Source organism: Momordica charantia (genome assembly GCF_013281855.1).
Source record: "Momordica charantia cultivar OHB3-1 chromosome 2 unlocalized genomic scaffold, Mcharantia_2.0 BLBB01000002.1, whole genome shotgun sequence".
Taxonomy (NCBI): Eukaryota; Viridiplantae; Streptophyta; class Magnoliopsida; order Cucurbitales; family Cucurbitaceae; genus Momordica; species Momordica charantia.
The window spans coordinates 2,464,647-2,492,489 of record NW_028275160.1 but is presented as its reverse complement, the minus strand read 5'-3'; the positions used below and the strand labels follow the sequence as shown (position 1 = coordinate 2,492,489).

The following is a 27,843-nucleotide window of genomic DNA, read 5'->3' as shown; positions in this document are numbered from 1 at the left end:
GAAGTAAGATTTGAAGATTAAAACATAAACTAATTAAAAACTATTATGAAAATTACGTTTTAACCCTTTTAAAAACCCCCATATATATAATATATAGTAATTAAAAATTAAGAAATAGAAAAAAGAAACAGTGACGAGGGGCGACGGATGTGGATGTTCAGTCTCCTTTTTTTCCTTTTGACCGCTGCTGCTAACTACGTGGCAATTCGAACCCGCGTTCAACGTCGTATATATTATATTTTTATAATTTTATTTTTTTTGGATTCCACTCAGCGAAACACACTCTCTGTGCAGCGATGGAACTTGGAGCATCTTTGTTCTATCTCGATCCAATCGAAGGTGAGTGGAATGTGCAATGCCGTTGATTTTTGCTTCATTGATTTTCGTTTTCTTTATTTTCTGAATCTCATGGTGCTAACTGCAGTAGCCCAATCCCGCTAATGGTGAGCTTTTCTATTTTCGCGGTTTTGGTCGGGATAGCTTGTATAGAACTGTTTGGCTGCTAAGCGAATGTGAGGATATCAGTAACCATTCGCTGCGGAATCCAGTAGAACTTACTTAGAGCTAAAAATCAAAGCAACTTGAGGGCATTGATGGATAATTTCGTTCTGAACACGATACACTGATTGTGTTGCTGCTTTTATCTCTTTCTCGTTTTTCTTTTTTCTTTTAATGTATACTTCTTATTTTTGCTTCTCGGTCGTTAATTAAGTTTGTTTTCGATTTTTTTTTGCCTTCTTCCGTTAATTTCATCTTGTCTTAGTTTTTAATGACGAATTTCTGTAAGTTTGAGCTTACTTTTTCCAGTTCTGTTTGTCATTTCACAATGTATGAATGTGCTGGAGTATTTGTCTATTTTAGCTGCTATGGTTGTTATAGGAGAATGATTAGCTATTTATTTTTTCTGTCTGAGCCAAGCCCGGTGCATATTTAGAGCGTATTGATAATCAGGATTGATGCAGATAATGTCATTGGTCTATCACGCCTTATTCATAAAGTAGTCGTCCAATATACAGAACCGATTCCTCCGCTTCATCTTGTGTTTTTGGGCTCATTCTCATCTGGCTCTATTAATCGAATTGCTTGTTACTTGGATGAGTTCTCTGCATAAAAAATGGTCCATCTGTGTTAGTAGATTGGGTTTTGTTCATTACTGTTGACATGAAGTATTAACAATGACTGTCTGCAGGTTAAAGGCAAGGGGAACGTTAAAATTTCTGCTCCATCAAACCGAAGGATGACTTTTTATTTTTCTGCCTTCCATTAGAGAAATCTTTATTTGCACTTCCGGGTGCTCAGAATAGCTACAATCTAAAGTGCTGGATAGTGGAAACAACATTCATTGATTCATTGGAGGGAGTTAGTAAGAAAAGTAGTTCTCATTTTATATTTTTGTCTTGATTGTTTAATTCGAATAGTACATTCTGATTAAGGAATTTGTATTTGGAGATGATTACTCACGAGCAAGATCCCGATGTTGTTCGATGGGGCCTCGAGCTCTTTGATGGAAACCCATTTTCTAATTATGGGTATTGTGGAAACGTTGCTCATGATGAGATACAATACTATCAAGGGCAATTCTTTGATGTAGATAATTATGACAAGGCATGCAACATAGAAAATAATGAGCTTATCGCACAAACTCTCCAAGAACTCTCACAGCTTGCAGTCGAAGAGCCAGTATCCTTTAATGAAGGGGTAGAAAATTTACAACTTTCCATGTATCCACAAGATTGGCTTAGTTTCTCCATGAATAACTATGGCTCTGGTATGTGCCATAGATTAAAATCTCAATGCAGAATATATTGGTGATCGTATGACTAGCCTAGCTTCTTTTATTCTATGTTTAAAATTGATTGTGTTTTTCAGAGCATAATAATGATCTGGAGGAAGATGATAGTTCATGTACTATCCCTGACGAGACATCCTACAGTGGGGATGACTGGTCATATTCTTTAGAGCTGACTGATGAGTATGCCCTTGATGGAGAAGTGGGAAAGAGATTGAATCAGATGGTCTCAATTCCTGTAAGTTTTCAATTGAATGAGAGCTCATATTTACTTGAGTGTATTAGATGACGTGCATGTTTGCATTGATTTCTCCAGAGGGTGGTTGAGTCCCAGTTAATTGTTTTTCTGGGAGAATCCTTTTATTGGGTCAGATAACTGGAAATATCTTCTGATTCTCATGTCTTTACTCGAGCCCTTCTGTTAAAATCTGAATTTTTTTATTTTTTATTTTTTTATGGTCAGATAACAGGAAATATCTTATGATTTTCATGTTAGTCTGGCTTACTTGAGTCTTTCTATAGAAATCTGATTATTTCATGTTGTTTACGTTTGTCAGGTTCATCTGACGGGTGTTCTTTATTTTATTGTTAAAAGTTAATAAATGCTAGGATGTAGTTAGTGGTGTAAATTACTATTGCTGCAGATTTGAAACACGGACAAGTTTTTGTTTTCCCTCTCGTTCTTTTTTTTCTTTTTTACATGTTTACTTTGAAGGGTTATATTCTCTTCAAGAACTCTTTGGCCAAGGCTCTTAAACTATGGTGATAGTGCAACTGGTAATTTGAAAGGTGGAAATTGGAGATGGTGCATGTGTCTTTATGGTGCTTGGGGTGGTTCACATACTACTACGACTTCTGGATTTCTGACTACTTGCTCAAAAGGTCCTTGGAATATACTTAATGTTTTTAGTACTTATTTTGAGTTTTTGTAGCACGTTCCAAGAATTAATGGAGAAATTCCTTCTGTTGATGAAGAAGCTTTAGATCATCAAAGGCTATTGGACAGGTGGTGTTTCTACGTTCGTCTGACACCCCTTTTCCTGCCTGTCCCCAGCTCACTCTCTCACACACACATCTCTAACTTTGGATGGCTACAGTTAGTTATCGTAGCTTAGCAAGAATATGACATGCTAATATGTGGTGCAATCAATATGGTAATGAACTAATCTGCCCCCTCCCCCCCCTTAGACTGCAGCTATATGATTTGATCGAGCTGAAAGTGCAAGGAGATGGTAACTGCCAGGTTAGCTCTTACTACTGCATTATCTTAAGCTTTGTCTACTATGGTGTACTGGTGTAAATGTTTGTCTCATAATATAGTATGGGTGATCACTGTGTCGTGGTTTTAGATATTTTTACTTTTGGCAGTTAATTGTAATATAGTATGAATTCCCTGCTGCTAATTGTAATACATGTCTGATTACATTCTGCGGCTCTGAATCATGTATCCTTTTTTCCATTTTTTTTCCAGTTTCGTGCTCTGTCAGATCAAATCTATCGAACTCCTGAGCACCATAAATTTGTGAGGGAGCAAGTTGTAAATCAGGTCTGGCATGTTTGTATTTAAATGTTGCTTCTGACCTTTATTTTTGTGCTATAATTTTATGGCCTTATTTTTAGTGTGCATGTTTGTTATAATGAAATATTTTAACTCTCAGCTAAAGTCATATCCGGAGATATACGAAGGATATGTTCCCATGGCCTACATTGACTATCTGGAAAAGATGTCCAAGTACTCATCCGATACATTTCATAATTTGTTTGTTCTCCTTGATTGTTTGATTGGTGGGATGTCTAACTGGACTCTTTGGTCTTTGACACTTTCTTTGGGTTGATAATAGGAGTGGGGAGTGGGGCGATCATGTCACTTTGCAGGCTGCTGCAGATACGGTGTGTATGGGAAACTAACTAGCTATTATTATAGGATTAGTTGGCAACTTAATAAATCACGATTAAGCCTTATGTAACATATTTACTGCAACTAAATGAAAGCATAACTAATATTTGCTTAGTTTCCATTGCATGTACTTGCAACATTTCTGGCAAGTCAAAAACGTAAATAATCATTTCATGAAATCCTAATACATGGTTGTGCTGTGGTGCAGTATGGTGTTAAAATTTTCATGATTACATCTTTCAAAGACACCTGCTATATTGAGATCCTTCCTAATATCGAAAGGTCCAAAAGAGGTAAATTCTAATTTCAATTGTTATGTCTTCCCAATATTTAGTAGTAATTCCTTGAATATTTAATAAATGAGATTTTATGAGCACATATTTTCATATTTTCCTTGTTCTAATGAAGTCTCAACCTATACAAGTGTAGATTATATGAAACACGTAATTTCCAGTTGACCTTAGACCCTTGGAAGCCAGGAACTTGGAACATATAAAATTCAACGTAGAAAGCTCTTCAATTGCCATTAATCTAGCAAATATATAATGACTATTGAAGAACTTTGAAAAAACATATAAAAAAGAGGCCACACAAACACCAAGAGGCATAAAAGAACACTAAGGTATCATAACTAATCCATTTTCCTATGAGTCCCTAGAAAGCTCTTCTAGTCACTATCAATCTGATTGCAAATTATAGCACACATAGCGTTCAAGAAGAGTGCTTTAGCTTTCTTTCTAGACTTGGTGGCGACTTTTTAATTGTCAAGGGGCGAAAATCTGGAAACCAGAAACGTGGAGGACTTTATGCTGAAGATAGCTAGAGAAAGTACACCAAATGACGAGTATGATACTCATTACCACTGCTTTCTTGAAAATGGGCATTTCCCCACGCTTATTGCATTTTCCAGGCTCCCTATTTTTTTGTTTTTTAACTGCTCTCGTATTCAATTTGTCCACTCTGCTAACATTGGCTGTTCCCTACGGATTGATCAGCCAACAAAGATATGGTCTTTTCTCTTTTGTGTATATTCCAAGGCAACCAACAATAATATCTTTGCAAACATAAAAAAAAAAAAAAAAACAAAAGAAACAATATATTTGCAACATTTTGAGTGCCCTGCTGCCCCGCCCTTTCCAAATCCCATAATTATTGCAACTCAATTTGCATTTTTCACCAACTTCTTTCTCAGAGCCATTAATTCTCTCTTTTAATCGTTTACGAGCCCTGGTCCCCTATAATGAATATTCCTCAACCCCCATGGATTTTCACTTTTTGTACTTGCTCATATATGATGTAATAGGAGGCCTATCATTCATGTGCCTCTGAGATGTGATCAATAATCTGTCAGTTACTAAAACCACACCAAAGTGATCGTGGGCAGAAAATTTATGTTGACCAAAATTTAAGCAAGGATTTTGTAGGTGCTGGCAGTAAGGTTTATCCTGATGTTAAAGACTTTTATGGTAACCATCCTCTTTGGCATTAGGGATGTAAGGGCTTCACGCACACTCCTGTTTATTATTCCTTTAGAACATTTCCAATATCAAGTCTGCACATTTGATTGATTTTTTTATGCCAGTCTTATGGGTCATTTCTTGGTGTAAATATTCTCTCTTTCATCACAATAGCTTTTCTTCTCTTTTATCGGATTGGAGAAGTTTTTTGTAATTCCCTTGGAGGGTATTCTTTCATAATTTCATACCACCAATGAAATTGTTTCTTACAAGAAAAGGAATCAAGCCTAAACACTTCCTTTGGCATTAGTGCAATGTAGGCTTCATTCATGTTCCTTTAGAATTCATCAGCGCTAGGGTTCTCTATTGGCAACTCTGATGTCTTATTCTTCAAAAGGTCTTTCCAGTCTCTGATTTTTATCCAGAAAAAATTGGCTTGCATATCCAACTCTTCTAGCACAAATCTGAACCAGTAAATAGCTCATAAACCACCAATGAAATTAACTTATTCATGCTAGAAAAAGAGGTGTTGGAATGAGTGGGATCTAAAAGTTAGAAAAAATCTTCTCAGAGCTTGTTTAATAATCCCTACTTCTTTCCTCTTTAACTAACGAGTACTCGTTTCTGATTTCTATCGATAGCTTAGCTTCTGGAATAAAAGGCTTTCCTTTCAGTATCCCCCTCATTTTCCAAGCTAACACCATCTCCTGAAAGTGCCTTAGTTCAAGTTCTTCCCTCTATTAGAAACAATTTTGTGAAAGAAGGCTGAATTTCCATTGCCTTCATCCATCCACTTAAGTTTATATTTTCATTGTCTGAGCACGTCTTCTCTCTTAACAGAACAACATGCTCAGTGTTACACAGACTATCCATAGAAAATGGACGACTTCAAATAACCATCTATTTTTTTCCCCTTAGAAACTCTCATAGGGATGCATGGAAAGGTATATTAATGCGTGAAATTTACCATTAGAACCTGAAGCCATTGATTGCTGTATGTTCTTTCAAGTTTTGACCAGTATTGTAGCTAAGACCAGGTGTTTAGTTCTATTATCCCAATTGAGCAGTCAATCACGATCAAATTCCTCTCAGTGAGCTACTTAGAAAAGTTCTATGTATTATTTAACCTTCAAATTGTCTAAATGTTGAGTTAGAGAGTACTTTGTAGCTTTAAACTTTGCAAATATGGAAAGGTGGAGGGATTTATGTGTAGCGGAAGAGGTGTGAATGTTGAATACAGACAAGTCGTAATGTTTGACTAAATCTTATTTTTCTCCCCCATGCTCAATTATTATTAAAAGGATTTTCTAATTGGAATGTATAACTTGCAGTTATTTGCTTGAGCTTTTGGGCTGAAGTGCACTATAACTCAATATATCCTGAAGGAGGTGAGCTCTCATTGTCATTAGTTTACTAATTGACTATTTCATTTACTTCTTTGTCAACGGCAATGGAATGCTTATATTGTTGAATCCTTCTTGTTTTCTCGACTTTATGATGGTTAGTCCTTCAACTATTAGATGTGTCTAATATTTATGTGAATTTCATCAAAACTGGTGGGCTGGGCTTGATAAGGTCTTAATACCTCCTCTCCCGAATTATGGACTTCCTTAGCAATATGTTTATGCACAATATCCTCAAGCAGTTCATGTTTGAATCAGCTGATACTTATCACAATGCAAGAAGGAACTTGTTGGCTTGTGATGAAGCAAGCAAAATGTAGTGCTTTCACCTTTTCCAGCACATAATTATCATGAAAATCTTATTAACCAAATGGTATACTTATTAACAAAAAATTACCCTCGGAAAGGTGCTATTTTCCATGGCAAATATATATAGGGTGAAATTGTCATTAACTAAATGGTTGTTGATAAAGTTCCCTGGGAACTAAATGAATTAATTTAGCATGAAAAACAGGTCTTATCATTCACTACTACTCTCCCACTCCCCTCTCCTTTCTCTTCCCTGGTACTCGGAAAAGGCCTATCTTCCAAGTTTTGTAATTGTTGCTGCCATTAGTTATATCTGTTTCACTATGGAAATTTGATTCTTTCTCGTGTATCACACTGTTTGTAAAACCAATAGAACCTTGTGCATTATGTGGTTTTCTCCAGATGTACCCATGTTTGAGACGAGGAACAATAGATGGTGGATGCTCCAAAACGAGCATCTGGAATGACGGGACATATAGCATATTGCTAATCACAGTCTTCACTACGTTTTATGGATACTTTTAGCTTTTTCCTGCTAGGGCTTGGTTCCTCTGTGGAACTGATCATGGAAAAAATTATGTGAAATACAGAAATGGCCCATGCTTTTTCTATTAATTTGTGCATCTCTTAACATTTTCCTGCAATCTCTTCTTTTCCCCACTTCTTATTTTGGGTTCAAAACACTTCTATTGTAATCTCGCTTAGTTTTAAGTGCTTTAAGAAAATGCTAATGGTTTTATGCTATTTTCTGCTTCCATATGCTCCAAGTCTAAGTTCATTACGTGCAGGCTCTCGCTCTGTCTCTAGTATTTAAGGAAACATGATGGCATTTCTTTTCACAAAAGGCACCCCATTTCGCCCATTTGAAATTCCTCCACCTTACAACCTTAATTTTTTAGTGCCTGTTTTAAGTTTTACAAGAGAATTCTTCAATCTTGTCCCATTCTTCTGCCTAATTTCTTTGATGTTTCCATTCATCTCAATTTTCTTCTTGTAAAGCTCTCATTACAAGAATGTTCCCATTTTACTCTCTCCCTAGGGTTATATGTGGGTCAATTTGACTCGATATTGGTCCGAAATGGCCAGTTGGAAGAAAAATATATTGTATTTTTAGGTTTGTTGGAAATTTTGATTTTTTTTTTCAAACAATTTATAAAAAAGAATAAAATTGCAATAGTACTAGTTGAAAACAATTACTTTTTTCTTTATATAAAAAATCATTATTTACAAATATTAGACATTTTAAAACAAAAGTAACTTTGCAACTCTTTAAGGCATGTATCCCTTACCAAAAGGTCGGAGCTCTGAATTCTCGCCTCATGAAAAATAAAAATAAAGCTCAATATGCAAATATACCATATCGAAAAATGATTCATTAAATACCGAGTTAGGCTTCAAAATGGCCTTTACCCCCCAAACTTTGGCTCAAATCATCCACTGTTGGTAAAATATAAAGTGCCGCTTCAATTTACAGTCACAGTTGAAGTCCTTGGGGACACTCTTTTTTTTTTTTTTTTTTTTTTTTTGCAGTCAGGTTGAAAGAACCATTCATATCGGTGTTTGACAAAACTAGTTACAACTTACGATCTGTAAACTCTGATAATTTATAAGCTTGAATGGCCATAAATGGACAGGCAAGCAATAATATGATTTGGACAGTTTATTGCAAAACCAAAGGCATCTATCAAAACGCTTATCTGCCTATATGAACTCTTTTTGCATTGGCATCAAAGTAATAAAAAGAACTATTCTTTCATTCTTTTATTTGTTTTGAACAGCAAATATTTCATTCCTGCTTCCCTTTCTTCTCATAGATGTTGTCACCATAGGCCATAGTTATACCATTTCTACTGATCAAACCCCATGAGTTGCCATCAACAATCTGAATCTTGGCCGTCGTCCTGCTCCAAATTTTCTGCCACTTCTTGCAGCGTGGTGATATGATGAGCAAAAAGCTCCATATCAAAATCGGAGACCAAATCGAATTCATAATTTGGCAAAGGTATGTTAGGCATTGGGAACGTGTAGTTGTTAGTTTCTTGTTGAAAACAACTTGTAGTAGCAGAAAGGTTTGATGAAGATGGAGAGGGGTTGCAGGCAGCCAAGTTTAGAGCAGCAGAGGCAATATCTTTACCAGTTATAGCAATAATGGATGGCTCAGCCTTCTTCAACAGCCACTCCACAGTCTGACCATCCGTTTTGTTTCCGAGCTCTCGAGTGAGCTGAAACACTCGAGCTGCACACAACGGTGGAAGGCGGATACGACGATCACGCCCGTGAACCTTAGCGTGGCGATCTTTCGGAGCTTTGGAAGGCAGGGGCTTAGACTCTGAGGCATTTGGTGAATTGGAATTGGATTTTGGTGCATTTCTTGGAGAGCTAGATGTAGCCTTCTTGACTCTCATGTTTTTTGATCCCATGAACCTTTTTCCAAACGCACGATGATCCAATGTAATCTCCTTTTAGGGTTTATATAAATCTATGTATGCATGTGCATGCACGTGCACGTGCAGGTGATCGAGATATCGAAAGATTATAATCGTTCTTGTTTCTAACTAAAGAAGTGTGAGTCCTTTTTTCTTTGTTTTCTTAGTAACGGCAGTGCATATGAACAAAAAGGCAAAAGTTTTCTTAGACATGGCGACGGATTGGAACTTTTATTAATACCAATACAAATAAAAATGAGAGAAAAAAGTGATTTTTGTACCAGTTAGGCAGGTGGGTGATAGTAATTTGCTTACCAAAAGTGGGTGTGAAGAAATGGAATGTTTGAAAAGGCTCTTTTGTGGCTCAAATTTACTCTCCAAATATGAATCACTCACACCAACTCAATTTTGACTCGGAGACAGACCGAGAGAGGGTTTTAATTTGGTATTTGTAGCTCTATTTATTATTATTATTATTATTATTTTAGACAGGCATTTGTAGCTCTATATGTCAACATGAGTTTGGATTCTTTCAAGAGAAGTACCATTTTTTTTTGTCCTTTTATCAATAGTTTTACTTTTAAAAATGATGTTTGTTAAATTGTTAACCAGTATTTGTTCATGAACCACTTTTAAAATCATTTTAAAAATCGTAGCTGACTTTTTAAATTTGAAAAAAAAAATCTTAAAGTAAATCTCTATTTTTTACTTCTAAATTTGATTAAAAATTCCAAAAGTAATAGTAGTTCAAATCCCTTCCTTTTATTTGTATAAAATTTTGTAGTTCAATTGATTAAAGTATGTGTTCTCAACCAAAATGTTAGTAAGTTCATGTTATTGAAGTCAAGTAAAAGACTGATTGAGAATTAATATGGATTTTGAGTTAATGGATCAGACAATTGTATTGGGCCGACAAGGATTTCGGCGAAGCATACAAAAAGCCCAATAGGCCCATAACAAAACGCTTTCGATCCGAGCGCACGTTAGCAGCAGAAAACCCTGGAAAACTTGAATGGCGCCACGAGTGCGCAATGTATACATTTCATTTGTTGTTGAAATCGCATTTGGGCCGTCCCGTGGGTGACCAAAGACAAACCAATCCTGGAATAGCCTCAACGGTTCTGGAAAAGGAAGAATCTTCTGGAACCCCTCAACATTTACCATAAAAATCAAACCCTAAACTCATACCTTCATCCTTTTGCTGCTGACCACCTTATCCCCAAAACCCCGCTCGCTCAAGCAGAACTGTAACCCCCGGAGCTCTGCTTCCCGAAAATGGCGTCTGCTAATGCTATTTCTTCCGCATCCATTCTCTGTTCTTCTCAGAAGGTACTACTTCGCCTGCTTTCTCATCTCTTCGTTGTTTGGACTCTGTATTCTTGCTGATTCCTAGCTTTCCTTCGTCTTTGGAAATTATTGACATGTGGAGAATAGAAATTTTTGCACCGTCTGAGAACCATTTGAGCTACGTAATTGGAGTGTTGGGTAGAAGTTTTTGTGGAGTTAGCCATGAATATGATAGATGAGCTGAGATTGAGTTTTTGCTTCTTTTAAATGTGGGGGAGGAGGAAGTGATAATATTAATGTAGCATTTCCAGTAGCTTACTCTGCATTTGTCTGACGTTGCAGAACTTGAGGAAGGTGAATCAATCGCAGAGCAGCAGGCTAAATTACAGACAGGCGGGTAGCAGATTTGTTGTGAGAGCTACTGCAAAGGAGATAGCGTTCGACCAGAGTTCTAGGGCCGCACTTCAGTCCGGGATTGATAAGCTTGCCAATGCAGTCGGTCTGACTCTTGGACCTAGGGGTAACTTCCTGCTTCTTTTCGTTTATGAAGCACTTAGTATTGAGTTTCGTTTGTGAACTTTTCGTTGTCCTATCTTGCTTTTTGTTTTGTTTAGTTGTAGGAGTCTCTACAAGATATGTTCAATTCATTTGGAAATTGATATCTTTTTTCTGTTTATGGAAATGGATAATTCAACTTGTGCCCTTTATATTTGAAGGGAGGAACGTTGTGCTGGATGAGTTTGGGAGTCCCAAAGTAGTAAATGATGGTGTAACAATTGCTCGGGCCATTGAGTTGCCCGATGCTATGGAAAATGCTGGTGCAGCTCTGATTAGGGAGGTTGGCATTTTATACTTTAACTTGAACTTCCTCTTTTATACTGTGCGATCTATATTTTATCTGTTATGATGCTAAAACTTCTCATCTATCAGGCCCTGAGGTCCTGTAAGATTTTTCATTGCGTTGACAAGCATCATTTTTGTCATGAAGGTTGCTAGTAAGACTAATGATTCTGCTGGTGATGGGACAACAACTGCCTCCGTCCTCGCTAGGGAAATTATCAAACTAGGACTTCTCAGTGTTACGTCCGGAGCAAATCCAGTATCACTGAAGAAAGGAATTGACAAGACTGTGCAAGGATTGATAGAGGAGCTTGAGAATAAGGCTAGGGCCGTGAAAGGTGGAGATGATATCAAAGGTAGTGATTCCAATTTTCCGTATCCTGTATAGACCTCAATGTGGAACCTTTTGATTTCTTACCAAAATTTCTTCAATAATTGATCTTTGTTTTTATTTACTTCCGTGTAGCTGTTGCTTCTATTTCTGCTGGAAATGATGAGCTTATAGGGTCGATGATTGCTGATGCAATTGATAAAGTGGGGCCCGATGGTGTCTTATCCATTGAGTCATCATCTTCCTTTGAGACCACTGTTGAAGTTGAAGAAGGGATGGCGGTGTGTACTTTTTGCTCTTTTCTAAATTATCTTTCTCTGTCCTTCTGCATCATACATGCACATTCTCCACATTCTAACTTTATTCTTTACGTCTGTATTATTTTTTTTGTTTTGCAGATTGACAGAGGCTATATCTCTCCTCAGTTTGTCACGAACCCTGAAAAGTTAATTGCTGAATTTGAGAATGCTAGAGTGTTAGTTACAGACCAGAAAATTACGGCTATAAAGGATATAATCCCTCTTTTGGAGAAAACCACACAATTGAGAGCTCCTTTGCTTATCATTGCAGAGGACGTTACTGGTGAGGCTTTGGCTACACTTGTTGTCAACAAGTTGCGGGGTATTCTAAATGTTGCTGCCATTAAAGCTCCGGGTTTTGGTGAAAGGAGAAAGGCTATGCTTCAAGACATTGCCATAATGACAGGTAGTCTAAGTTATCCTGGGCAATTACATGCTTCAGCTGTTTAAATGCTAATGAGTTTGCCCTTTGAGATTTTTCTTTTGCTTTACTTGTTTAGTTGATTGCAAAGTTGATTTTGTTTTCATGGATCCATGACTTCTCTATGCCATCCGTGTGAAATTTTATTATTTGGTTCAAATGAGTTTTATAGGGGGGAGGTCACATACTTTCGAACCCATCCGCTTTTATGTAGATGTGAACAGAATGGCTAACTTTTTACTTGTTACTTTATTATTTCAGGAGCTGAATTTCAAGCCAATGATCTTGGATTGCTTATTGAAAATACTTCAATTGAACAGCTTGGTTTGGCCCGAAAAGTGACCATCTCTAAGGACACAACCACCATTATTGCTGATGCTGCTTCAAAAGACGAGATTCAAGCTAGGATTGCGCAGATAAAGAAGGAATTGGCTGAGACAGATTCTGTTTACGACACAGAGAAACTGGCTGAAAGAATTGCCAAATTATCTGGTGGTGTTGCTGTCATTAAGGTAGGAGCTGCTACAGAGACTGAACTCGAGGACCGGAAGCTCCGTATTGAGGATGCAAAGAATGCAACTTTCGCCGCCATAGAGGAAGGGATTGTGCCTGGTGGTGGTGCTGCCCTGGTTCATCTCTCAACTTATGTCCCTGCAATTAAGGACAAGCTTGAAGATGCAGAGGAGAAGCTAGGTGCCGATATTATCCAAAAGGTAACTAACTCCTGTGCACGTAATATTGGACTTTGAACTTTCTCGTTATGCCTAAAAGAAGCAACCCAACCAAAAACGAGGAGAATGAAAGATTGGTATGTGTTGAGATTAGATATTTCTTTGATTTCAAAGTGGCATGACTGGTTATCACACGGTTTTAAGACATTTCTGGAGTTGCAACGTGTTGCAGGACCTCTCAAAAAGAGTCTACATGATGTAGTAAAGTGGTTAAGCTTGCGGTTCTGGTAGTATGTGAGTATTTTGTTGTTAATTTCGATCTTTTTGTATGTAGGCGCTGGTAGCACCAGCATCATTGATTGCCCAAAATGCTGGAGTTGAAGGGGAAGTAGTTGTGGAGAAGATCAAGGCGAGTGAATGGGAAATTGGGTACAATGCAATGACGGACAAGTACGAGAATCTTGTAGAGGCCGGTGTTATCGATCCGGCCAAGGTCACGAGATGTGCCCTACAGAACGCAGCTTCAGTTGCTGGGATGGTCCTAACCACACAGGCCATTGTAGTGGAAAAGCCCAAGCCCAAGGCACCCGTCGCTGCCCCACAAGGCCTTACCATTTAATCCCTCCTGGGAAATGTCATCTTCATTTGTAGGACATCATCAGATATCAATCAAGAGCGACTTCTGGTTCCGGCGGCGCGCGTTCATGGGAAAGAACGGTGAGACAATAAGAAGAGGTAACTGTGTGTATGTGAATGCGCCTTTTTGTACGGATTTGGGAACTTCCATTAGGTACTGTAAGATTACTGAATCAATTGGATCAATTTTACTAGTTTTCATTGAAAAGAAATAATTTCGGTAAAATGGTTGTATTACAGATAGGACAGATATTCCTCCACTAGATTTTGGACATAATAATCAAGGGTCAGTTAGTGGGTACCCCTTTGAATGATTGCATATGTTAAAATGACTCTTGAGAGAGGCTTTGACCATAATAGATGGCCAATTGGGAAAAAGAAAGAGAGAAAGTCACGATCCGCAAAGATTGACACAGAATCTCATATTTGAAAATGATTATGCCCAATCCATCACATCAAACTTTGTTCACCTTTCCAATTGAAGCGGTCTATTTTTCTCTGACGATTTTTGTGTAAAATTTTTGGCATCTATAATTGCTTTTTAGAAGATTAGAATCTTTCATCAAAGTGGAGAAGAATGTATATGAAGCCCCTATGCCATGCTTGCTCAACTCCGCAATCATGGAGTTGTCAAATCTGATTCTCCCCCAAAAGAACGAGTGTAGGGTATAAATCGTAACACGTGTCGCCGATTTCTAAATTAAATAATTGCGAGGGTATGCCACTTTTGGCGGAAATTGAAAGTTTCAAAATCGAATTTGTTCTTCAGATTATTTATTCCAAATACAGAAACATATTGAAAAAAGAGAAAAAAATATATATATATGTAAGAGAAGAAGGATAGGGCGTGAAGAAATTGTGCGATCAAAATCATTGTTCGCTAAATTTTGAAGCCGTCAAAAAGTCGTAAAAAGCAGGCAGCTAGCCACCATTCTTTTCTTTCTTGGTGCTTAAATTTTGGCAGCTGATTAATTGACACACACGTGTCAATCAAACTACGACTCAAACATCAACCAGAAAGAAAAAAAAAAAAAAGAAGTTCCCAACCGTCTTAACAGTAAATATCTAATTTTCAGTTTTATTCTATATATAGTTATTGAATCTGTAAATTTATATATACTTTTGGTTGATACAATGCAGAACTCATGGTCTCTCTTAAGATTTTGTTTTTCGTGGGAGAAAAAGAAGAATTAGCTCTGCGCCATCCACCATTTATTTATTTATTATTATTATATTTCTTTTGGACAAAACGCGGTCTAAATCGTAGTCGTGGCCAACAGTATATACTTTTCGTGTAGTTGTTCTTTTACATGTTAAATAAATATTTGAAATTTGAACACCACTAGCTTTAATTTATGCTCATATGTACGGTGGCTAGAGTAATTTTCCATCGCATGCCAAGTTAGCGGGAATACGTTTTGATAAAGAATAAAAGCATATTTTATACAAAATCATCAAGATCATATAGAAAAGAACATTAGTTGACTTGTGATTATTTGACTTTTTCAAATATCGTATTTGCAATTAAATTTTTAAATAGTACAAGATTTCAAAAAATATATATATACGCTACACTTGTAAATATTATTCAATTAAAATTATTGGTAAAATACGTATAAACAAATAAAATTGATTCCATCTTCAAAAATTTGAGTTGAAAATAAATGACTAAATATATACAAATTATATGCAGATAGAGTTAAGTCTAATCAGCCTAATCCATATTTTATATCGCACCAAACTTTCTTAAAAACGAAACATGAGACTAATTCAAAGTTCAAATCAATAAAGGGGCAGACTTGGAAAAACTAAAGGAGGGTGGGGGAATGGGGCGGGCCAAAGTCGGTTACTTTCAAAATATCTTAACCAACGCACAATGGTGAATCCTCTCTTTATTTTTGAAAAAAAGGTGAAATTTATTTGTATCCTCGAGTTAATTAAAATTGGTGCAATAATATTTAAAAATAAAAATTAATTAGATTTTGGTTGATGTGTTAAATTAAAATGTTTATTTTGATTATAACAGGAGTGGGAGTGGGAGTGGGAGTGGGAGTTGTAAATTACGGAAGCGGGGTCCTCATGTTCCCCGTGTTGTAGGACTACGACTAGGGTTGCGGGAGGGAGGAGGCGAATTCCGTAATTTTGCATTCCACATCCCCCCCCCTTGAATCTTGATCCGACTCCGACTCCGACTCGTGGAAGCTACGTCTGAGCGCTGCGTGGAAGGCAGGTGACACGGCAATGACACCGCCACGATCCAAACTCCCTTCCCTTAATTCTCTACTACTTCTTCTTCTTCTTCTTCTTCTTCTTCTTCCTCCTTGTTTTCTCTAACATCCTCCCCCTTCTCGCTATGCAACCGCCTACCGGATCTGCCTGATCTCCGATTACAGGTTCCTCTCCCATTCCCTTTTTCTTCTTACCGGATCCGCATTGCCTTCATACTCTTCTCTGATTCTCTCGCATTCTCGTCGTTTTTCTGCTACATTTATTTATTTGTTTATTTGTTTATTTCAATTGTGTTTTTCGCGTGTTCTATCTGGACGATGTGAGGCAATGTCATGGTTGTTTTTGTTTTGTTGTTGGAATGATTGGCGTTCTTGTTGATTTGGAGCGGTTATTGTGTAGAGGGTTGTTCGGGTTCGATACAAATGGCGGAGGTCGCTAAGGTGTTGTATATTGTGGTTCTGGATTATGAAGAACAGCTAAAGAAAGAGAAGGAGTCTTTCCGCTATACTCGGCCTGTTTTGCAGAGCACTCTGCAGCTCATGGGTTGCAAAGCACGACATGCTTTCAAGGTGCGTTGTCTTTTACCTGCTCATTTCTATATATCTTCTCAATTTGATGTTATTTGTGTCTTATGTTACCGACTGGTTCGGCAATATCTTCCCCATTACATTCTTCCTTGGGATGTGGTTATTCTCATACCTGTTCTTTTATTTTTGTTTTTTCCTCTTTATTCTCTTTTTGTCTGGGTTGATGTGGTCGATATTTGCCAATTTATTGAGGTATCTGAATTCTAGATGTGGAGGTGGGATCTGATTCTGCCTTGTCGTCACTTGTTACAGAGTTCTATTTGTTCTAGCCTGTTTTTTGATTGTATCATGAATAGTTATTTCTTTCTTTTACTTTTATTATTTTTCTCAAAATCTTCAAGTGAAAACTGTTTCGATTTGTTGAGCCAAATTTTTGTCCCCTGTATTTCTGTCTGATAAATTGGGCATTTTACTTTCTACTTGTAAAATTTTATAAAATGAAAATCTTCTCTCTTTGTTTTCTTCTTCAATTATGTTTATTTCTCTCCTGTTGCTGTTATCGTCGTGTTGTTTTTCCCTCTCCGCTAAGCTTACTTGTATTTGGTGTAAATGTTATTTACTGTTCCTTTTCATGCTTTGATTTCTGGAAGACCTTTTCCGTTTCGTACTCAATTGTGGCTCTCGCTGTTGGGTTTTGAACCCCACATACCAAACTTTTTTCAATATCTTGACTATTTTCACGGATAGTCTATTTTCGATCTCCTATTCCATGCTCTGTTGCATGTACGAGTGCATTGTCATGTCTTCTATTGGTAGGACAGCTGTAATCTGATCTTGTACCTCCTTTATTTTATCGTAGAACTACCATCATGCATAGATGACCCATAGTAATCGCGGACATTTTAAGTGTTTGTTTTAATCCCATCCAATCAATTCTATTTGTCTATAATTTTTTCTGATTTTTTCTTTTCAATGGAAGCGATGGATTCGCTTAACATCTTTGCATCTGAAGAGTATGGAGGTCAATGTACAATGCCTTATATACAATTTGATTTCGATGATTTTCCATTTCCATTCTGAATTTATTTATACGAGAGAGTTGCTTGTGAGTTAAGAGCTGCGAGTGATCTATATTTCTGATGTTTTTCTTTTGATTTTTGTTAAATGAGGACTCTCATGTAGCATTTTCATTTTTCTGACGAATATTATTTTTTCCTGTGATTATTTGATTAGATAAGCCAAAGGGCTTTTGAGTTGATACAGAAAGGTGGTTATGGTGTGCTTCCTGAAGGGTCTGGGATAAGATCTTCTGAAAAAGAATGTGTTAGTAATTGCGATGTGCGCTTTGCTGAAACTGAGGTTTGGAATCATCTAAATTCGTCTAAAGACAGTGAAAATAAAAAAATTCCATTTGAGCTATATAAAAGGCGCACGACTGTCTTTGTAAGAAGAGCAAGCTTCTTGGATGTTGTATGCAAAGCTCTGGAAGAATACAAGTACGTGAGTCCCAACCAGAGGGCTGACTTGCTTTTAGCGTGCAGGTAAACTCTTAATGCCTTCCAGTGGAGTTCCATTATGTTTAACTGTTTTTCTTATTTGTATTAAATCTACAGTAATTTTCTACAAATTGGCAATTTTGTGGTTTAGTCGTGTGTAGTTTTGGTTCAAGTTGCCTTCTACAAGGATGAGTTTAGTGATAATCTTATTCATATCAGAAAGTTATTATGTGGATCGAGCATTATCAGATTCATGTTTCTGATTGGCTCTATCTAATGCAAGTAGTTGAGTATTTGATATCTCAAATATTTAAAATATGTTATCTTATGCTATACTTTGGAAACATTTATCAATAATACACTTCAAATGGTTTCTCTGAAATGCGTGCTCCTAAGGATGCAATCTTGGTAAGTTGAGGATGCGAAGAAGTGTTCACAACTTTATATATTTCATCAAAAGGTCATTTTATTCTGTCCTGATTTTTTTTGTGCTCCACTTGGCTGGCTCTTGTTTCTAAACGCTGGTGGTCTAGAGTTTTCAACCATTGAAACAGAATTCTGGGTTTCACTGCTTAAGTCCGTATATTCTCTCTCTCTCATTTATTTTATAAACCTTAGCAGATCTCCTTGAGCCTTTATGTCTGGTTTTGTGCCAACTGAGCCTCCTTCACTGATCTCCCTTTCACATTTCTATTTCTAAGGCATGCTTTTCTTGTCTAAAATGAAGTAATAGGTCATATTGTCTTTGATGTCGTTCTGAAAAAACTACTTTTTGGTTTCAAAGTTTTCCCTCTGATCTGGATCAAAATATGAACACTTGTTACAATTCCTTGGTTTCATGGATTAAATTTCGTGTATTTTATGATTATTTTGGAGGTGGATGGTCATACTCCATTATATCTGTTTTTGCAAGGTTTATTATTACCATGTTTCCTAAGGATATCTTAAGAAGATTTGGACTTCTGGAAAGTTTGATATGCACTTCTATCATATTTTTCTCAGTTATGCTGGTTTATATATCTTTGTAACAATATTCTCTTTCAACAGAATCCGAGAAAGGAAGGAATCTGTAACTGTACTATTATGTGGTACTAGTGGCTGTGGCAAATCTACTTTGTCTGCACTGCTGGTATATCCTTGCAGAGACTTTAATCTTTAGGGACAAAAACTTGTTGCATTATTCCAGCTTTTACAGAATTTTTAAATGCCTACCGTTAACTGCAATGGATGACATAGGGTTCTAGTTGAAAGTATATTTTGGTTTAGAATGTTTAAACTAAAGTACACCGTACTTTTCCTTGACAGGGTAGCAGGCTAGGAGTAACGACTGTAATATCAACTGACTCAATTCGGCATATGATGAGGAGTTTTGTAGATGAGAAAGAAAATCCTCTGCTCTGGGCTTCAACTTACCATGCTGGGGAATTTTTGGATCCAGTAGCTGTTGCTGAAGCTAAGGCGAAAAGGAAAGCTAAAAAGTTGGCAGGAAAGCCTCATTCATATCCGAAGGATGAAGTACTTGATAGTTCTTCCATTGGAAGATATGATATTCAACCATCGGAGCTCATCAGTCCAAAGCAGATGGCTGTTGAAGGATACAAGGCACAGAGTGAGATGGTGATTGACAGTCTTGATAGGCTGATTACTGCATGGGAAGAGCGGAAAGAATCGGTGGTTGTTGAGGGCGTTCACTTAAGTCTAAACTTTGTGGTGCGTAATCTAAGTAGTTGCTTCCCTATCTATTTAGACATAATACTCATTCTTGCCATTTATCCCAACGCTGGTTTTGCAGATGGGGCTTATGAAGAAACATCCATCCATTATACCATTCATGATTTACATCACTAATGAGGACAAGCACTTGGAAAGATTTGCGGTGAGAGCAAAGTATATGACACTTGACCCAGCTAAGAACAAATATGTGAAGTATATACGAAATATTAGGACAATACAAGAATATTTATGCAAGAGGGCTGACAAGCATCTTATTCCTAAAATAAACAATACCAATGTTGACAAGAGTGTAGCTGCCATCCATGCAACGGTGTTCAGCTGTCTTCGCAGGCGTGAAGCAGGTGAACAGCTATACGATCCTGTGAGCAATACTGTTCCTATAATTGATGAGGAATACAGGAACCAGTGTGCAGCCAATTCACTGAGCTCAAAGTGCATGTTTCAACTCATCCAGAGGAAAGGTTCCTCTAGGAACCTGATGGCTTTGGTTAATACGGATGGATCCGTGGCTAAGGCTTGGCCTGTTGATCCAACTGATACAAGTGGGAAGCCTTTATTAGGCCCGAGGGCTGAGAATGGATTGGGGATTCCAATGTATGGTCCATTGCAGATTGATAAAGCTGAACCTGTTAATCTTCAATTTGGTTTCTATGGCATCAGTGCTTGGCCAACTGATGGTGGGACAAGCCGTGCAGGAAGTGTTGATGAATCCAGGGCAGATGGGACCGATAATAGTAGATACGTTTCTTCTTGCTGCAGCTCACCAAGGTTTTCCGATGGACCTTCCAAGGAGGTAGTTTGGAAAATGATTTTAACTTTCTAAAATACTTGTTAGCTAATTTTTTTCAAGTACATTGCCTCTTGAAATTTTTCTTCCCAATACCCAGTAGTTGTGGAAATTTAAAGCAAAATTTCAAGCCGTATATATGCAGCATATACAGCCTCTATTTGTTTCCCATAAATTTATTTATTTTCTTCGACAATTTGTGCATATATTTTATGGGCCTGTTATTCCCTTTCAGCTCAAGGAAGACATCTCGGTGCATGGTAGCGACGAAGAGGTTGATGATCCTCAAGAGCTTGGCAGCGATGAAGACTATAGTGAAGATGGTGACAAACAGATTCATGAAGAGGTATTGTTTGGTTCTACGTACAATAAATTTTTATTAAATATGCTTTAGAGCATGATCTTCTGCATTAATTTATTTTGCATCCAATGTCATTTTGTTCATAATGTCATGCAACTTATACCATGTTTTGGCTTGGGTTCCGATGTATACTGATGAATTTTGGTAATCTGCTTCACGCTTGATATGGTCATGAAGCCTTAGAGGAATTTCTTCAAGGATCAGTTTTTTATTCTTTTGGTCCACAGATAGGCTCTGTGGATGAGGAGTCGACAAAATCAGATGAAGAGTATGATGATCTCGCGATGCTGGACGTGCATCAGGGTTACTGGTCGGATGATGACATGGAATACAAGGACAGGGCTGGACCTGTTTATAAGGAGCCAAGGAGTGCTCGAGCTGTTGATAGGTATCGCCAGAACTTGGACCTTTTCCTGCGGTCTAAAAGTGAGTCATCCAAGTCGCTCTGCTCTTATTCTTCTCTTCTTAAAGAGAAAGAAAGGAATTTACGAACTTCTGGTTCTATGAAATTGAGAAAACGTTCACTTAGTATTCCAGCCATGAGAAAGCATGGTTCAGCTATTGACGGTCCCATATTATCTGGAGCTCCTCAGCGGTAGGGGTAGCTCAAGAATTTTGCATAGGTTTTAGTTTTCTTTATTGATCTCTCTATGGTTGCCTTTTACTGGAATTTAGCTTAAGACTACGTGGGTACAAACACCCACTCCACACCCCCTTCTCGGGGGTAAAAAACTGACTGTACAGAGTGATTTTTCTTGTAATTGACTTGCTTCGTGTTGCAGCGTTTCTATGTAGTATATATACGTAACCCACTAATTTATAGATGATATAAATCAATAATGTAGATGGCTAACATCTATATCAATAATGTAGATGGCTAATATGATGAGGCTGGTGGTATACCTATTGTACATGTATGTTGTAAGTTCTTGTACTAAGTACAGCATACTGCCCAACACAAGAGTCCAGAGTTATCTATGTAACGAAGTTACCTCGGCAGTAGCCCACTGGCCTCCACAGGACCTGTAAGTTTAGTTGGACGACCACCCCACCGAGACCACGACTGCAATCTATCCCTTGACCTCATCTCCAGGAAAGCAGGTGCTGGCTAGTGGAATATTTTACATCAACAAAACTTCCCGCGGGTTTTAATGCTTTCTGATAGAGAATTATGGTACAAACGTTTCTGTGGGGGCATCTCTTGATTCTGATTCCTCTTCACATGGACATTCTTGGGTATGTGCCTGTGTGGTATATTTTACACGTTGGTTCTTGTTAGCGATTGGCGTTATCGTGATCACACTGGGTGGGCCTGTAGTCCCAACGTTTATTTCTCACAAGTCATAACAAGACAGACGGGCATAAGGGGTGGTCCATCTTATCTAGTTGCGTGCAGCCTGATTTCTGATCTCTGATTTCAGCACAATGTTCCCCACATCGTGATTATCAGTTTTGAAGGACCCGTTTCTGCAAAATACATTGCTTTTATTACTGCTCGGCCAATAAATAATCTCTCATCTAACGCATGGGTTTTCTAGGGAGCGTTTGGTTTGGAGATGGCGCACGGATTTTCTTCTTCAATTGCTGAACTAAAAAAAAAAAAAGAATAAAAACTCAATGATACAGAGCTATCGGGTAATAACTTTCCCAACCAATTTGGGATAATGTGGAGAAAGAAGATCGAGATCGTAGTGGTGCTGTAATTCGAATTTTATCGTAAGCCCATGAAAGTGCTTCCCTTTGGCTTGACATTCACATGTTCATCAAAATTGAATTCTGTCATTAGTTTTGTTCAAATATACAGGTCATTAACACCTTGTATGTTCGCATGCATATGCTACAAAGCTGACGGCCCCAAAATAAACTACTGGGTACTTCAAATCCCCAATTCTTTTTATTGTACTTGAGTAATTGTCAAATTAAGACTATCAAGCATGAAGATGGAGTTCTACTCTTAGTTCTATGGTGTACTCAACTATCAATCGAAGTGGCCGGAACCAGTCTGCTAAGATCAGCCCCACGTTTAGCCAATATGTTTAGTAGCATCTTTGCTTCTTCAATCCGATTCAGCTTGCATAGTTCGACGAAAATATTCTCACAAACAGATTGATTAGCTTGATATCCATCATTCGCCATCATAACTTGCAGCTCCATAGCTTCATTAACCATTCCCTTGTTGCAAAAACCATCAACCAACGTCGTAAACATCGGATCATCCATTTCGATTCCCTTGCTCTGCATCCTGTTTGCATATTCCATCGCCAACCCCATATCTCCTATCTTGCAGAGACCATCTATTAGTACCCAATATGTATCAGAATTTGGGGCAACATTTCTCTCATTCATTTCGTCGAACAGTGAACATGCGCTCTGGATTGTCCCTGTTTTACAGTAGCTTCTTACGATCAAATTATACAAATGGGAATCCACCTTAAAGCCCTCTTCATGCATCTTCCTCACCATTTTCTCAGCCTTCTCATTCCTCCCTGAGCTCGAGAACCCATCAATTAAAAGCTTATATGTGTTGGTATCAAAACGAACTCCTACCTTTTCCATCAGAATCAATATCAGATCCAACTCCTCAAAATTCCATCGCTTAGCACAAGCACTGACCATCACATTGAACGTAATAATGTTGGGTTTAATCCCTCTGCCCAACATCTCCTCCACCAACTCTCTACCCCTTTTAAGCTCGCCATTCCCACACAGGATATCCACCACAACGGTTAAAGAATAAACAGAGACATCTAATCCTGATTCAAGCATCAGATTGAAGAAATTTGAAGCTAAATGTATCTGATCAGATCCTTTAAGGGCAAGCAAATGGACCGTGCAAGTCTTCTCATCGATCTTAATCCCATTATTCTTCATGTAGCTAAAAATTTCAGAAACAGAGTCGAAGAATCCATTGTTCGAGTACATCGCCATCATGAAATTGAAAAATTTTACCTTAACCTTCCTTTCTCGACAACAATTTTCAACCGTGGAAGCAATAACAGCAAATGGGTAGCAGCAATTACTATCAATCGACACAGTTTTGAGAAGGCGCTCTGCATCTGAGAACATCCTTTCCTTGAGAAGTCTGCAAATGACGGTCAAATGGGCCTGGAGATCAGGCTTGAATGAGACGAGAGACTGGTTTTTCAGTACGAAATCGAAGAAATGGAAGCATTCTGAAGATCCAAGATTTGGGTCAGAGAGAATGGAACGGAGACCGTGGGGGTTGAGTTGGGAGATGAGGGAGGTGGCGACGGAGTCGGACGGCGCCGGAGCTAAGATTGTAGAAATGATTTCCAGAATTGGTTTGGAGGAGGGATTGGATTGACGATTTCCTTTAACTGTTTTGAGGGTTTTGAGGAGGTTTTGAATTGACATTATGGAAGTTTTAGGATTTTCGATTTTTCTCTCTGGCGCCGAAGAAATTCCTGTAGCTTCTTCAAACTCAGAGGCCAAACACAGCGTAGCTCTCGGTTCTAGTTTTGAAGGGACCAAGTATGTGATTCTCTCTGCGAATCTTTCCTTCCCCCGTTGTTTTTCATCGAAAGCGTTATCAAATTGGAGAAATTTACGCTTCCTGAGAATACACAGGTACAAGTAGAATAGAAATTCCTATAATCGATGAAAAACTGGATCCAAATAATAATCAATGTTACAGAAGATGGGAGTATCCGATCCCCTATTTCATTGGATTTTTGTTTTTAACTTTGTGATGCTAAGCAGAACTAGAATATGGTGCTACGCTCTTGTTCAGGGAAATATTTCTATTTCAATTTTCAAATTATATGTTTTGGGGATTTTTTCCCTTTTTCTAACAATGTAATTGTACCTAATAAAAGAAAGAACGAAAAGTATTTTTTGACTTAGAACAAAAATTTCTCTTATGCAATTGTAGACAAATATAGCTAATTATTGGAGAGATTTGTATTTTATCATAAATATTTAAATTAACATGTCACGATTGAAATAGTAATGTTAGAAGTAGTGATGTGAAGGAAAATGTGTACGGTTAAAGTTAATATATAACTTGAACCCATTATAATATTGAGTTTGACATGTTTCAATATGTTGTATTTTTTTTTTCTTTTTTTTGAGCACACAATATGTTGTACCTTACCTCCATATATATATAGGGGAAAGAGGAGAAGATATCGTTATTGCTACGTGTAGATTGTCAATAGGATCATACATGCTAATTTCTAGCATAACTTATTAGTCATAGCTTTCATTGTGAAGGATGTTGCAGGTGAGTTGGTGGGCTCATATGTGACACTGTAGCAACCGTGTAGGATATGATAGATCGACCTAAAGTGCGGTACTAGACTATGAATTTGTGTTCTCTTTATTGGTCATATTCAACGTGACTAATTTCACAAGGAACCGTTTAGGATATGATAGATTGACCTAAAGTGCGGTACTAGGCTATGAATTTGTGTTCTTTTTATTGGTCATATTCAATGTGACTAATTCCTCAAGGAGGTTGTAGAACGTAAGATGTAATCCCTCAAATTGTGTCTTATTAGACATCTCATACTTGTGTATAGGCTAAGACAACTTGAGTCAAGCTTATAAAAATTTGATCTCATATGGGTCATGTCGCAGTGCACATAGCCTTATCTAGGTCAAGCTTTCACATAATCGATCTCACTCGAGTCAAGTTCGTTATTGATCAAAACTCGAACCAAATGACTTTCAAATTTCACCTAGTTGAGAGTATATACCAATTACGAAAAATAGACGTCAGAAGCACTGCTGTATTATGACCTATAAAAGATTTCAGTGATTTATTGGTCTCACTTAGCCAAAGAGTGTTAAGTATATATCAGAATTTTGTACTAACTTGCTCAATCTTCTAACAACATTATCACATATGTCGATACGAGAATAGTCCAACTTACTCCTTTCTTTGAAGTCGAAGGTCCAAATTTTCATAGCCCGATTTGTGAAAATTGGTGATGGTAATGGACAACAAATAACATCCATTAGTGAGAGACTAGAGTTATGAAGAGAAGATGTGGTGGGAGAGTGAATGAGACTTAAAAAGTGGACCAAACGGAAACTGACTCAATGAGATCCTCCATTGCGTGTCTGCCACATGTACCCCACGTGGGCCCCACCACCCTCTGCCACTACACAGCCACATTTTCAGACACCATTTTTCTTATTTTTATTTGTTTCCTATATTTATAAATAGGCTATTTAAATCTAAACTAAATTCATACCGATAATTGGAGGATTTGTGTGAACAGAAAACTCCACTGCGTCATCCTCTTGCTCATCCATTAATTTTGTTTTTAGTCTTCTGGTTCGGAATATTCTCTCAGTTTCAGTTTGTCAACTTCAACCTTCAATTCCTATTGGCTTATGCCTATTCCTTTATAAAAGTAAAATTAATGTAAACAAAAGATTATGGATTAATTTTCCACCTCTCTTTTCAAATACATAATAGAGTTAAACACAAATTTACTTTATAATTATCTGAAACCTTCTCTCTTTTGGTGGTAACCGTGCATGACTTTATAATTTTTAGGTATTTGAATACATTTATTTACCCTAATCAAAGCTAAAAAATGCTACCTAGAATTAATTTAAGTATGTAGGTTCAGTGAGTGCTCTATTTAATAATGTTACTCAACTGAGATGATTAGTAACTGTATTTTCTGCAACTTTTTAGTCGAATTCATACAATAATTGATGATCCAAATTTGCATCTTCGCTATCCCATTTGCATATTCTCAACAAACAAACAAAAGAAGTAAACACACGAATGAAAAATGTGCAAAATAACAAATTGTGAACAGAAGCTATGATATATATATGCTTGTTAATTCATACAAATTAAAACAGAATAATTAACTGCTAACAAATATGATAAAGGTCTCAACGATGCCAAAAAACCCAATAATATAGAAAGCATCGGAGGTAGAGAATGGTAATGAGAGGCAAATTAAACAGAATATATCTCCAAATTCTTGAATCAGTTGAATGATTGATTTATAGATTCAAAATGAAAAGAAGTGAAATAATTATGAGATGGAAGAGAGAAGCGAGGCAGTGAGTGGGGAAGATCTCCACAATCTCCAAATTCCTGAATCATCAACATCACCCTTAGAAATAATAATAATAATAAACCAGAGATGTATCCATGGAGAGAGAAGAAAAAGAAGGTACATGAATGAATAAGGGGTCCTAGTTACAGGCATGTCTCCTGCTTCTTTGGTCCACCAACTCACATTCTCATGGATGGATTCATTATTATGCTAAACTTCCACCCTCAACGTCCACTGATTTCTTTATCCATTTCTCCTCACCTCTAACACCCTTTTTTCTTCTTTACTTATTCAATAATTTATACATATATACATATATAATGGAAACTAGATAGAATATTATTTACCTGATTTCAATTCATCTCCAGATTCTCTTCTTTCCCAGCTGTTACAGAGAGGTACAAAAGCATAGTGTATAGTCTCTTCCATCTCATAATAAAAAAGAAATTAAGGAAGAGATCGAGAGTTTTTCCATTCCAATTTCCACTGTTTAATAGAATGAAATAATATTTGGTGATCAGAAGAAGTCAGATCTGGAATCTGAAGTGGTATGTTTTTGCAGGCATTTAATTAAATACAAAACAAAACCACGATGGGAAAACTAAAATATATCCAATATTAAAGTTAAAGCAACAGATTTTGTGATTGTGAGTGCAAAAATAATCCACATATAGAAAACCCAGAAAGGTACTAAAAGAGGGAAGAAATTAAATCATCACCTTAGCCTTGTTCCTTGGTGTGGCAACCGGATCCATCCAACCAAATGATCCCTTTAATAATTAATTCAACACCAAATATTTCTCAAGTTGTTCTTATTGCCGATGCAGCATCATCAAGATTCTCACTTCAAATTAAATCTGGAACCCAACGCGTAGCTGGAACATTTCATTTCAATG

At 37.3% G+C, this 27,843-nt stretch overlaps 5 protein-coding genes across 7 annotated transcripts; 3 read left to right on the top strand and 2 right to left on the bottom strand.

Moving 5' to 3' along the window:
* Window positions 1-195: 195 nt before the first annotated feature.
* LOC111011159 (OVARIAN TUMOR DOMAIN-containing deubiquitinating enzyme 12) lies at window positions 196-7,599 on the top strand. 2 transcript variants are annotated; one of them, XM_022284820.2, is made up of 11 exons: window positions 197-339; window positions 1,190-1,768; window positions 1,870-2,027; window positions 2,722-2,795; window positions 2,978-3,032; window positions 3,261-3,335; window positions 3,448-3,521; window positions 3,631-3,679; window positions 3,895-3,979; window positions 6,475-6,531; window positions 7,258-7,599. In XM_022284820.2, exons 2-11 carry the CDS (start codon window positions 1,450-1,452, stop codon window positions 7,320-7,322), a joined length of 1,011 nt encoding a protein of 336 aa, XP_022140512.2. In that variant the 5' UTR covers window positions 197-339; window positions 1,190-1,449; the 3' UTR covers window positions 7,323-7,599. The 2 variants fall into 2 exon arrangements, with proteins under 2 accessions (XP_087977158.1, XP_022140512.2); XM_088121032.1 differs by lacking the exons at window positions 3,448-3,521; window positions 3,631-3,679 and having other exon boundaries at window positions 196-339.
* A 119-nt stretch (window positions 7,600-7,718) lies between these two features.
* On the bottom strand, window positions 7,719-9,380 carry LOC111011281 (transcription factor TCP15-like). Its single transcript, XM_022284987.2, has one exon. The coding sequence runs from the start codon at window positions 9,273-9,275 to the stop codon at window positions 8,730-8,732; it is 546 nt and encodes a 181-aa protein (XP_022140679.1). The 5' UTR covers window positions 9,276-9,380; the 3' UTR covers window positions 7,719-8,729.
* A 992-nt stretch (window positions 9,381-10,372) lies between these two features.
* Window positions 10,373-13,992, top strand: CPN60A (chaperonin-60alpha). Its single transcript, XM_022284750.2, has 8 exons — window positions 10,373-10,610; window positions 10,911-11,088; window positions 11,285-11,406; window positions 11,557-11,764; window positions 11,875-12,020; window positions 12,138-12,444; window positions 12,721-13,172; window positions 13,465-13,992. Exons 1-8 carry the CDS (start codon window positions 10,557-10,559, stop codon window positions 13,747-13,749), a joined length of 1,752 nt encoding a protein of 583 aa, XP_022140442.1. The 5' UTR covers window positions 10,373-10,556; the 3' UTR covers window positions 13,750-13,992.
* A 1,863-nt stretch (window positions 13,993-15,855) lies between these two features.
* LOC111011076 (P-loop NTPase domain-containing protein LPA1 homolog 1) lies at window positions 15,856-21,686 on the top strand. Of its 2 annotated transcripts, XM_022284697.2 has the most exons (8): window positions 15,856-16,159; window positions 16,395-16,564; window positions 17,756-18,063; window positions 19,066-19,147; window positions 19,324-19,728; window positions 19,811-20,545; window positions 20,775-20,885; window positions 21,128-21,686. In XM_022284697.2, the coding sequence occupies exons 2-8, from the start codon at window positions 16,418-16,420 to the stop codon at window positions 21,497-21,499; spliced, it is 2,160 nt and encodes a 719-aa protein (XP_022140389.1). In that variant the 5' UTR covers window positions 15,856-16,159; window positions 16,395-16,417; the 3' UTR covers window positions 21,500-21,686. The 2 variants fall into 2 exon arrangements, with proteins under 2 accessions (XP_022140389.1, XP_087976917.1); XM_088120791.1 differs by lacking the exons at window positions 15,856-16,159; window positions 16,395-16,564 and adding an exon at window positions 17,376-17,543.
* A 196-nt stretch (window positions 21,687-21,882) lies between these two features.
* Window positions 21,883-24,770, bottom strand: LOC111011077 (Pentatricopeptide repeat (PPR) superfamily protein). Its single transcript, XM_022284698.2, has one exon. It carries the CDS (start codon window positions 24,273-24,275, stop codon window positions 22,872-22,874), a length of 1,404 nt encoding a protein of 467 aa, XP_022140390.1. The 5' UTR covers window positions 24,276-24,770; the 3' UTR covers window positions 21,883-22,871.
* Between the last annotated feature and the right edge of the window lie 3,073 nt (window positions 24,771-27,843).

Excerpts from the sequence above, each read along its gene's own strand:
- LOC111011159 (XM_022284820.2), top strand. The coding sequence starts at position 1,450 with ATGATTACTCACGAGCAAGATCCCGATGTTGTTCGATGGGGCCTCGAG. Across the intron at positions 1,769-1,869 it reads CATGAATAACTATGGCTCTG|AGCATAATAATGATCTGGAG; the intron begins GTATGTGCCATA and ends TGTGTTTTTCAG. Across the intron at positions 3,522-3,630 it reads TATCTGGAAAAGATGTCCAA|GAGTGGGGAGTGGGGCGATC; the intron begins GTACTCATCCGA and ends GGTTGATAATAG.
- CPN60A (XM_022284750.2), top strand. The coding sequence starts at position 10,557 with ATGGCGTCTGCTAATGCTATTTCTTCCGCATCCATTCTCTGTTCTTCT. Across the intron at positions 11,089-11,284 it reads TCTGACTCTTGGACCTAGGG|GGAGGAACGTTGTGCTGGAT; the intron begins GTAACTTCCTGC and ends TTATATTTGAAG. Across the intron at positions 12,021-12,137 it reads AAGTTGAAGAAGGGATGGCG|ATTGACAGAGGCTATATCTC; the intron begins GTGTGTACTTTT and ends TTTGTTTTGCAG.
- LOC111011077 (XM_022284698.2), bottom strand. The coding sequence starts at position 24,275 with ATGTCAATTCAAAACCTCCTCAAAACCCTCAAAACAGTTAAAGGAAAT.
- LOC111011281 (XM_022284987.2), bottom strand. The coding sequence starts at position 9,275 with ATGGGATCAAAAAACATGAGAGTCAAGAAGGCTACATCTAGCTCTCCA.
- LOC111011076 (XM_022284697.2), top strand. The coding sequence starts at position 16,418 with ATGGCGGAGGTCGCTAAGGTGTTGTATATTGTGGTTCTGGATTATGAA. Across the intron at positions 19,148-19,323 it reads CTACTTTGTCTGCACTGCTG|GGTAGCAGGCTAGGAGTAAC; the intron begins GTATATCCTTGC and ends TTTCCTTGACAG. Across the intron at positions 19,729-19,810 it reads ACTTAAGTCTAAACTTTGTG|ATGGGGCTTATGAAGAAACA; the intron begins GTGCGTAATCTA and ends CTGGTTTTGCAG.